Source organism: Aythya marila (assembly GCF_965140915.1).
Source record: "Aythya marila genome assembly, chromosome: 3".
In the NCBI taxonomy this organism is placed as follows: Eukaryota; Metazoa; Chordata; class Aves; order Anseriformes; family Anatidae; genus Aythya; species Aythya marila.
Window position 1 is genome coordinate 8227509 of NC_139044.1, and position 11503 is coordinate 8239011.

Genomic DNA, 11503 nt, shown 5'->3' on the forward strand with positions numbered 1-11503 from the left:
CTGTATTCTTGCAAATTGAAGGAAAGGATCCGACGCCACAGACTTGATCTCATCCATCACACAGGGACCCTGACTTCCACATCTTATCCCTGATTGCACCACATGCCCAGCATAACAAAAACATCATCAGCAATTGATCAGTCTGCTGGGATAACCCCTGAAACATCAGCCCTCATGGGATGTCTAAGGACTTCTGGTTTGGTCTATAACCCCAGCTGGAAAGGGTTCAGAGGAGCTGGAGTGGCAACTGGACATGTTTTGGCCATGGATCTTGACAAAAATTGCTGGGTTGTATGGGTTGACTAAAATAAATAGTAGATTGAGCACTCAGTTAGTCTGACTGTGTCAGCTGGGGAGAGAAAACACTAGGCGTGTTTTCATGAAAGCGAAGATATGTTCTGATGCAACAGAAAGGAAATGCTTTTGTGTTGAGCACTGTTATTTTGTATAATTTGAAAAATAATTTCTCCCATTTCTTCCAGTAGGAAATTCTGAATAAAAACAATTCTAGATGGCATCAAAGTATTTTCTCCCCCTCTACCCAAGCCAGTGCTGGGGTTTGGCTGCTGAACCAAAAGGCTCCATAGCTCGCAAGTGCTGCAGATCAGATCGCTGGGAAGCGGCAAAGGGCCTGGGTTGAATTTCCTTCCCTCTTGGCCTGCCACCCTTTCCTGTCAGTCTGTCCTGTCCTGTCTGTCCTGCACTTCCTCGCCTCATTCCCGCTGTTTTTAACACTTTATCTAACAACCTGCTTGAGGCAGAGAAGCCTAGCTCAGAGCACCGAGCGGCTCTTCTTTCACATCTCCCTCCTCGTGCACTCCAGGACCTGGCTTGGCCAAAGTGAGGAGAAAAATGGGCAGATAAGGGCCTGCCACACGCTGCTTCTTCTCCAACAGGAAGCCACTAACCACATTAACACCAGATTCAAACTCATTTTTCTCTGTGTGCTCCTCTTTCCCCTCTCCTCTGCATCTTACCTGGCCAGAAGAGTTGGGAGGGACACCTCCTTTACCTACATGACACTTTTCCCTTTGCTTGGTGAAGTCAGTTAACGTCCCCAGTGCTGGCCCAACCGTAGGTGTCATGAGATCTTGGTGACTCCAGCTGCAGACCTCTCCTTTGGACTGAAAGTCTTGGCAACCTTCAAGGCCTGAAAGCCAGCACAAGTACTCCAGCACCCAGGTGTCCTTCAGGAATGTTGTTCATGGGCAACAAGAACAGAAATCTGTAGTCTTTAGGTTTTTGGAAACTTTCATATTTAAGGTATGAAAGGGGGAAGTGAAAAATGAGCTTTCTTGGTTTTCCTCAGTTTGATTGCTGTATCTCACTACTGGGTAACTTTGCTAACTCAACACATTAAAAAATTAACAAATAACAACAGTGCTGGAAAGAACATAGAAATAATGGTAATTACAGATGCCCACTAAGCAAAAAAGGAAGAGACAGAGTTGCAAGCCTAGACGTTAAGATCTGCATCAGCAGCTGACAGAAGAAAGCTCTCAGAGAGGAGTGTGGGTATGCAGACAGGTGGGTGGCTGTCAAGGGGACCAGCCATCCTGGAGACAACTGCTCTTCAGCCCTGACCAAGGCCTGTGAGGGTGTCCCCAATGCCCCATGAGGGGTGGCAGGCATGAGGACTCCCTGATTGCAGGTGTTTCTTATTCCACCTCTGCTTAACACGCTGCTTTTTCCTGCCTCTGGTGGCAGCTTCTTCATGTGCCAAGACACTCTGCTCCTCATTAGAGCTTTGCTCCTTTGTTATTCCACCCTCTCGTGTACCATACGTTTGATGATTGTGCAAATAAACTGTCCCATGTTGCTTGATGCATACGAACCCTCTATCAGCTGTCATCAAGCCTCCTCAGCCTGTTCATCTTCATCCAGGGATCTCCAAACACTGAAGGGAAAATGAAAGGAGCCCTGTGTCTGGAGAGGCAATTCTGCATCTCTTCTTCGGGACGGGCCATTACTCATCTCCACTGCCTCTAAAGCTGTCACCATCTTGACCTCGGCACAGACACTGCTCTAGCTGAAATGCAGCAGGCAGGAATCAGCTTTAAAAGGACAGTTTGCAGTAAAAATAAAAAAAATAATAAAGTGATGTGTCTGTTTAAATGTTACAGCACACTACACTAACATCTTTGTTCTGTAATTGACAGCCTTCTGCAGAGCTGCTGACACCAACAAAACACAGCTGATTTTCTGCCCTGCACTGGGTTCGAGGTCAAGTGAGGAGTTATTAAGGTGGAGCGCGGCAGCAGAGATGCTCGCCCAGGGCCTGAGGCCACTGCAGTGCTTCCTCGGCTTGGGAGCGGGTTCAGCACAAGCGAGCGTCTTGGCTCCCTCCTGGCAGCCTGGATGTTCTCATGACCCAGCTCCTAATCCAGGGCTTGTCCAGCTATTTAAAGCACACCAAGAGGGGAAAAGCACGTTGGAAATTTAGTCTGCTCATGAGACATTGCGCCAAATATTCAGTCTCTTTCATAGGCAGACAGCGAGGGATCCCACGGCTTGTTTTTTTTTTTTTTCCCCGCTTTCAGCAAATGCATGGTTGAAAACTACAAGGCCCTATGAGGGATTAGAAAAATTATCTACTGGGTGAGTGAGGAGAGTAAGCCCTCCAAAACCAAAAAAAGCATGATGTAGGCTACTTTCTCATACAGAAAAGCAGCACCGGCCAAAATAAAGAAAGTCCCTTTGCAGCGAAACATCTGAAATGGGAACGAGCAGCCTGCCTCGCTGGAGGAGAAGAAACGGAGGCAAACATCCCAGCTGTGTCCAACAAGCAGCGAGTGGCGCAGCCACACTACAGGAAGCAGTGGCCTCCGGTGATAAATAGGAGCCCCGGCAGCACAGGATACGAGCAGGGTGAGCGCGGGGAGCTGAGGGGATGTGAGGCAGTGTCTGCCCGTCCGTCCAGCCAGCAGGATGGCTGCAGCCCTGCTGCTGCTGCTGCTGTCAGTGGCGAGGAGCGAGGACGTCGAGGTGCTCTGCGCCGGCACTGCCTGCTACACGCTGCACCGGGACAATCTGGGCTGGAATGGCGCCCAGGAGCACTGCCGGAACAACGGGGGTAACCTGGCTTCAGTGGGCAGCGCGGCTGAGGCCGAGCAGCTGGGGCAGCTGATGGCAGCTGGTGCGGCCAGCATGGCCTGGATTGGGCTGCGGCTGGAGCGCGGCCGCTGCATGCAGTCCCAGGAGCTGCTGCGGGGCTTCACCTGGGTGGCCGGCGGGGAGCCCGGCAACTACTCAGCCTGGCTGGCCGAGCCCCAGATCACCTGCCTCAGCAGCCGCTGTGTCATCCTGCGGCCTGCGGGCCCCAACGGGCGCCTGGGCTGGGTTGACCGCTCCTGCCGTACCACGGTGCCTGCCTTCCTCTGCAAGTTCAGCTTCCAGGGGATGTGCGGGCCCCCGTGGGTAGGGGGCCCCGGCCAGATCAGCTACGTGACGCCCTTCGCGGTGCGCAGCCCCCGGCTGACGGCAGCTCCCTTTGGCTCGCTAGCGGAGGTGGTGTGCGAGGGGGACAACAGCCCAGCCTTCACCATCTGCAAGGAGCCGCTGGAGGGGGGCGGCTTCGCCTGGCACCCCCCTGGGCCCCTCTGCCCTGCTGGCTGCACCCACAACAATGGGGGCTGCCAGCAGCTGTGCCTGGAAGAGCTAGGGCAGCCCCTGCGATGCGCTTGCCGGCCCGGCTACATCTTGGGCCCTGACATGACCTCCTGCCTGCTGGAGCATGCCTGCCACTCCAACCCCTGCCAGGGGTCCTGCCAGCTCCGGCCTGGAGGCTTTGAGTGCGTCTGTGAGACCGGCTACGTCCTGGCACCCGATGGCCGCCGCTGCCTGGACGTGGATGAGTGCCTGGAGGGGCCCTGCCAGCATGAGTGCCACAACACGGCCGGCAGCTTCATCTGTGCCTGCCAACCTGGCTACCAGCGTGCTGGCAATGCCTGCCTGGATGTGGACGAGTGCCTGCAGAACCCCTGCCTTGGGCTCTGCCGCAACCTGCCTGGGAGCTTTGAGTGCCTCTGCCTGCCCGGCTTCCTCCCACAGGAGAATGGCCATGGCTGCCCCACCACCCCCACTGCCAGAGAGGAGCCTGCGGGCACCCCAGAGACCACCAGCATCCTCCAAACAGCAGGCGCCCCGTGGACCACAAGCACTCGCAGCCCTTCTGCAACTCCTAGCAGGATGATGCTGCCAGCCCCCACGGCGCTGGGGTCAGATCACAGCCCCAAGCATGGCGCCGACGGCCCCCAGCTGCTCCTCTACTACATCCTGGGCAGCCTGGTGGCCATTCTGGTGCTGCTGGCCTTTGCCCTCGTCGTGCTGGCCTGCAGGAAGAGGGCAGCCAAGCGGGAGAAGCGGCCAGCCAAAAATGCAGCGGACAACTACTGCTGGGTACCCGAGCAGCCGGAGAGCCGCGGTGGGGCAGGCGGCGAGCGCAGGTAACAGCACCCGCGCCTCCGGGGGAGCAGGGATGTGGAGCTACAAGTGGCAAGGAGTGTGTTTTGTAGAGGGGAAAAAAATTGGGGGGGAGGGGCAGGGGTGGGGAAGGAGAGGGGTGATGCTATCTGTCCAAGATGATTTTGCATGCCTTCACATCTGAAAGCTAGTCTTGGGGCTTCAGGTAAGGCAGGACCTGATTCTCTCTCAGAAAAGGCAGGTCTGAGAGGCAGATGCACAGATATGAAGGCATCCAAAATCATTCCTTATGGCAAAAGGTCTGGAATGTTAGCTGATGTATAAACCTCTGCTCCTTGACATAAAGGGTTAATAGGGAACAGACAGGTTTAGATGGGATGAGGTTGCAATTACCTGCCCAGGTTGCTCTTTAGCTCTGCAAAACCTAACTGGGCTTAAAAATATCAAATGTGAAATATTGATTTGGCTTCCAAAGGAAAAGCAATTAATTTCCCGTGTAATTTGGTCTCCCCTGCTTATATTTAAAATGCAGGGGTGCAAAAGCAGCAGTTTCCCTGCTGCCCTTCCAATCTTTTGTCATTCCAAAAAAAATGCTACTGTACCCCCCCCCACTACCTTCTTTACACTGCAGCAGGAATCTGCTGTTCAACCCCCATCTTCCCCTTGTTCTCGTTGAAATGGGTTTCAAATTCTTAATCATTTTACTAAAGCAAGAATCGGTAACTGCAGCCACGAGCAGCTAGTTTTTGTTGTTGATAGTTTTTTTTTTCCTTTCTTTTTTTTTCCTTCTAAAATGTAATTACAGAAGTAATCAAGTAATTGAATAAACCTTTTTAGAACTCCAGCAGCAGAAACCTCCTCCAGCAGAGCAGGGACTGTAAGGGCAGTGGAGCTCTTCAGCCCCACACTGCTTCCCAGAGCCATACTCATGCCTGTGTGGGTGCACCGCTTTTGGAGGAGTGAGATAGCGATGCTCCCTCCCAAAGCTCCCCCCTAAAGCTAGGAACTTAACCACCTTGCTGAGCTTGGGAGGTGTGAGCTTGCAGGAAAGCTGCAAATCCAGACCTTTTGAACAAGGGGCCAAGACAGAGAGCATATGATAAAAAAGGTAGGAGAAACTACATTTAGGAAGAACCATTCTCCCATTTGCAGTTTATTCTGAGCAAACACACTTGCAAAGTACACAAAACGATGCTCTCCTTCAAACTCAGCCAGACAAAAGACCAGACTTTTCCTGTTGTATCATATTTTTTGGGCAGGATCCCTTCCTGATTGCTTGGGCTAAGCTTGTGTGGGGCCCAGCCTGAATGTTTTTTCCATCCTTTTCCCCGTAAACAATGCACTGGATATTGTATGTTTGCTAACTACTGTATAAAGCTTCTAACTTCCATTCAAAGCAAATGCTCTCTCAGGGTAAAGCTGCTCCCCAGTCTGTTTCAGTGCTGCAAAGCAGAGGGAAGGTGCATCTCCCTTTGGGTTTGCATTCCCTGTGAAGCAGAAAGGGCAGAAGGAGCTGCTGGGCTCGCTACCAGCTCACAGGGATATGCAGGCACCTGCTGCAGCACCACGAAGACCTGACCACTGTGCTTTGGGGAGCAGTCCTCTTTGTTTTGGTGGGACTTGATGTGAGCAAGCACCTTTCACCTGAGCAGGAGGAAGGCATCACACAGCCTGCACACCGATGGTACAGCCTCCAAACAGGACAGGAAGATTTTTCCTGGCTTGCTCCATGCTTTACTAGAGATCAATCTGTAGGCTTGCTCCCTTGGAGGAGAGGGAATCCTGTAGGTTTGAAAACAGTCTCTAGTGAGCACTGGCATCACTGCAAAATGCTGCCTTAGTTCAACAGGAGTACATCTTCCAGGGCAAGCAGGGCTAGCTAGCTTCATTATGTACCGCAGCAACCCAGAGCTCTACAAGGCAAAAAAGTGCTAAAGAATAAGCATGTGATTTGAAGGGTACACAAGTTTCCTGAAGATTCTGCTGTTTTTATTGTGTACTTGAGGCTTAATTGCAACAGAAATGGGAACTGAATACAAAGGATTTTGCTGTGGGCAGCGACCTGCATCCTGTTCTTCTGTGTGTGGAAGAAACCCCTTTCCTGCTGTTTTTAATTCTTCATTTCTCCATTGTAAAATAAAAAACAGGAAAATGTAGCTCCTAGCTGATAGAAATGTTTTTTAATGTTCTGTTCATGCTTCCTTTTCTCTGCACAGTGGTTCAGAGAAGTAGTGAATGCAGCGGTGGCATTCTTGGAAGTCCTGCAGAAAGTTCATACCATGTCTTTGTTGTGACAACAAGCCAGCAGAGCATTTGGAATACATTAATAAATTAAACGAATGAATAATCCTACTGAAATCAGTGGGACAACCTACATACATAAAATTAAGCCTGCACGGGTGGGTGATGCTGACTCAGGGTCTGCGTGGGGAAGAGGCAGTCACAGCGATGCACCCCACAGTTCAGGGACTGCTTGGCTTGCTTGATCAAAAGCTGAGGTGTTTGCAAAACCTTAATAGCCTCGGGAGTTTTTCCTGCCATGTTTTTCAATTACAGTATCCATTAATTGTTGTAGGTAGCACACTGATTCCACCCTGAAAAATGGAAGAGGAAGCATGAGTAGAGACTCAGAGCTGGTAAAAACCTGAGTTAATTATTCCAAAACCCCCTCAGTAAAACCTATAATCCTGATTCCTTCTACAGACTTTTGTATTCTGATGTGTGTACTGTGCTACCAATGGAGTGTTGTAGTGGGTCCAGCAGAGGGAAAACACTAATTTGTGCCTAGGTTTAGGTCAGGTTCTCTCAGGTGAGATTATTTCCTGATGTAGCTTCCTCCCCCAGGGGCCATTACACCTCCCATCTACCTGCTTTCCTCTGTGAAAGCAGCAGAAATGTTTTGGTCCTCATCAGGGAGTTATCCAGGGCCTGGTGAAAACCATGGGCTAAAGCAAATAGAAATGGGATCAGACAGTTTGGTATCCCCAGCATAGAGTCAGGAGAGAGGGGATGTTCAGCATCATCATTCCATTTGTATAGATGATGTTTAATGGTCAGCAAGACCTGTCTTGCCGTCAAGATGGCAGGACTGGCCAGCCAACATGTCCGAAATGCTTTGAATGCATCAAATTGTTTGTAAGTGTTAATTGTTATATTTTTATGGTCCAGAATTAAGATGTGCCTCGTCTTTCATGAAAATTGCCTATCAGTATTGACTTTGTCATCCGTACAGCAATGGTACAGCACTAAAGCCACACAGTTGCCTTCAACTAAAAGAAAAAGGTTATCTCACATATTGAATAACACTGCTACTTTGCTGATGAAACACCAAATAAAATCTGAACAGAATGTGTCTTCAGTAATTTTTGATACATATATCATCAAAACCTAATCACTTGGTACATGTAATTAATTTCTCACAGCACAGGGCAGCACTAACAAATCATCTCACTGTTGGCGCTCATCGGGCACACAGCCGCGCCAGTGGTATCTCAGCCTTTTGTGGGTATCTCCTCCACTTTGGGGTGGCTGGGCCCCAAGCAGCACTGCTGCCCTGAACGGGGCCCATCTGCATCACATCCAACAAGGCCCCAGGATGATCTCTGCCCCCACGCAAGACTGCTGCTTTCAGTCTGCTCTTCTTCATTGCCAAGGAAAGGCCAGCCTTGGAAGTCTAAAGGTTAATACTCAAAAGACAAGGGAAAAGCCTCAACAGCACAGGAAACCACTAATATCACCCATGCTTGCAGCGACATTCATGTGGCCCTTGACCAGTCACTGGCATTTTCCTTAAATAGCATTTAAAAATAAACAAGAAATGGACACTACATGTTGCGGTGAATATTCAGTGCCTCCACACTCCGTAAAGAAGCATGTCCAGCCTTGCTCTAGCTGCCCTGGTATTGCCCCGTGAGGATAAGGCATGGTCCTAGTAATGCGATTCATTTTGCGTGGCTGAGGAGCAGCTGAGGTCAGTGCATGTTGCATGGGAGCAGAGGACACAGGGTTCCTCCTGCAAGGGCTTCGCACCTAAGCCAAAGGAAAGGAGCACAGTGTGGTAATTCAGCCACCCCCAGTACTTTTTTTTTTGCTATTTCATGAGGAAATGTGCTGCAAGAAAACAGCCTCCACCAGAAGAATTCAGAGAAAAGGTATTGAGTAATGTTAATATAATCTACAACAATACTATGTGCCTTGCTTCAAGTCCCACAGAGTCACACTATGCAAAAACAGATGTTTTAAATGTCTGCCCATTTCCTCATTTTATTATTTATGTATATATATATATTTGTAAATACTTCTTGGCATTTGGGTCCTTGAAGTCCTTCTGAGGCCGATAAGCAAGGCTGGTTCCTTGCCAAGGAGATCTGAGTGCTGCTGGTGACAATGTGGGGGAGGAACAAGGGGGGTTTCCTGAAGAAAGACCCAGCATGCTCCTTGGGTGGCTCCAGCTGCTGTGCAAGCACTTGGGATGAAGCAAGGTTCAACAGAAAGCTCGCCGCAGAGGTTCAGAGCGTCATGTAGTCACATAAACAAAACTCTCAGTATTTCCCCAGTCCTGGGACCCCAAACTTTGTCCAGCTGAGCAGAGAGGAGCTTAAAAGCTTCTGTCCTCTGTACATTGAGCTGCCTGGGAGCCATCATTTGAGGAAGATACACCAATTAATTCCCCAATACTGGCTTAGGGCAGGGAGACATTAAAATAAAAGAAAATCAGGAGTCTCAGGTCTTAGCCTAGAGGAAAGAAGTGCTGATCCTCTCCCAGGCGAGCAGGAGCTGGGCACACACAGCTCACATGGAGGCAAGGGGCACTGCTTCTGACCTCATCTGACCCCTCTGAGCGCTTCCCAGCTCTTCACAGCCCCTGTCCCCCTGGAAAGCAGGCACAGGGCAAGCTTCAGGGCTCTCCCTGCAACCAGGAGGTAGGATTTCCTAAAGCCTTGCTGGAGGATAAAAATCCGGCATTCCCAAGTGTGCCCCCTGCACCTGCACTGAAAATATGGCTTCAAGAGGCAATAGAGACACAAGCAAAGTTATTATTTTCCCTATTAAAAACAAACAAACACCTTCACTCATCACGTGATGTGACCTCCCCAGTACTGCCTTCTCCAACACCATTACAAGGAAAGTAGCCTAACCAGAAAACTGCCTTAAGTAGTTCTCTTAATTGATCTGCAGCCAATTAAATGCCCTTGGTGCAGATGAGCTCTGTGCCCTGCCGGCTGTGGGATGGCTAGGCTGGGTGCAATCAGGGCCAGCCACATGCCCTGTCAGGACAAAAAATATTTCAGACTTTTTTTTTTTTTTTTTTTTTTCCAAAATTTGAAATCCTTGTTTCTGAGGCTGAGCCCCCGGTTGAGGCAGGCTAGCAGGGTAAAAAATATTGTCATAATATCCTCTAATTTCTGCAGTCAGATTTATGGCTTTGCACCTCTGACGCCGTGCTGCACCTCTCTCTGCAAGACACGCAAAATCTGCTTGCAAAGCTGGAGAAGGAGCTGTGTTTCCCAAATCCAACATGCAAGCCAACAAGATCCACATCACATACCCCGTAACCACAGGTCAGCCCCCCTGGACATACCCGCTGCCAGCAGCCCCCTGGCAGAGGGGTGACGGTGACATTTCAGATGACTCAGGCTGCAGTAATGCAAAAGGTTATCACAATGGGCAGCCAGCAATAGTCTTGCAATAACTTTAAATGGCAGAGCCTCATGATTAATCCACTTTTATAAAGGAAAAGCGGGATGTCAGCAGGAAAGGCATTTCTCTGTCTGTGACTCAGCCTGTCGGGGCCACATGAGCAAACGCCTGTGGTGGTTGGAGGCACTGGAGGGAAACGACCATTGGAACAGAAAAGCGTTATCAAAGCGTGGTTGCCCTCAAGTCTCCTGCCCCGGGGACGTGTCTCCGCTCCCAGCAGGCCTGTGGCTGGCTGTGGGAAGGGACGCGGGCACACAGCCCATGGCTTGGGGGAGCACTGCCTGGGCGCTGCTGTAGCTCCTGCTGGAACGCTTCAAAGCACTCTTCATCATGCGGGCTTGAATTGACACTTATGTTCGTATAATATCTTAAAAAACAACAACACAGATTTTTTTTTTCACTGATTACATTTTATCTTTTTGCTTTTTCCGTTGTTTTCTCTGACCCTTCCCCATTATTTTGCTGTGTTGCTTCTGAAAACAAAACAAACAGAACAAGAAAGGAGAAGAGAGTTTAGGCACAAGAAGTGGAAAAAAAAAAAAAAAAAAAGGACACACAAAATGAAAACAGGGGAAAAGCTCTTATTAAAGTGAAGGAAAGTCAGCATTACCAAGTGTCAGTGACAATTTCCCTCCAGGACAGCTCTGGGAAAGGGGGGTTTGCTCCTTCTGCAGAGGTGAGGAGCAGCAGAGCTGCTGTCGGAGGTGTGATTTATTTTCACCCAGGGAGTGGCAGGTGCTGGACAGAACTCCTTTTTGAGGTCCCACAGATAGATTTGTCCTGCTCCAAAGCAATGGACTGTCCCATAAAGTCAGGGCAAGAGAGTCGCCCTGGGACAGGGAGAGAGCCCATTACAGTTATTAGAGTTATTAATGACAGCTATTACAACTTTCCCCCATCTATCCCTTTTTCCCCACTTGGAGTTGCTGCCACCAGCCCCCTGGGGGGCAAAGAGGATGTCTGGGGAGCCGAGCTGTGATGATAAATGAAATAAATGAAGTAACCTCCCTGCGGGAAGCGGGATGAGGCAGCATGGCCCTGGGGCTCTGCATGGGTCCCCAGAGCTGACTGCTGTGGCTGAGCCTTCCAGGAAAAACACCGCTATTTAAACTGGAGAAAAAAAAAAAAAAAAGGCTGGATGCCCTTTTCCTTGAGTGGTGAAGCTTTAGATGTTTGCTTTTCAGTTTTATTTTGCTCTTGGATATGTTCCGATCATACAGGTGGATCCTGCAAGGATAGGAACCTGGAAGGGGACAAGCTGTTGCAGAGCCTGGAGCCGTGGCTCTCCTTGTACTGCTCGGACGTGGTCCTGGCTGACTCCCTGCCACCTGTCTGGCTCTCTGTCCCCATGCTGATTATATGTCCATCCCCACAGGGCTAG

At 50.0% G+C, this 11503-nt stretch overlaps 1 protein-coding gene across 1 annotated transcript; it reads left to right on the plus strand.

Annotated features, from left to right (window-relative positions):
* Nucleotides 1–2570: 2570 nt before the first annotated feature.
* On the plus strand, nucleotides 2571–4506 carry CD93 (CD93 molecule). The gene has a single exon (XM_082757850.1). It carries the CDS (start codon nucleotides 2929–2931, stop codon nucleotides 4447–4449), a length of 1521 nt encoding a protein of 506 aa, XP_082613976.1. The 5' UTR covers nucleotides 2571–2928; the 3' UTR covers nucleotides 4450–4506.
* The last annotated feature ends 6997 nt before the right edge of the window (nucleotides 4507–11503 follow it).

Coding starts and splice junctions, on each gene's coding strand:
- CD93 (XM_082757850.1), top strand. CDS start 2,929: ATGGCTGCAGCCCTGCTGCTGCTGCTGCTGTCAGTGGCGAGGAGCGAG.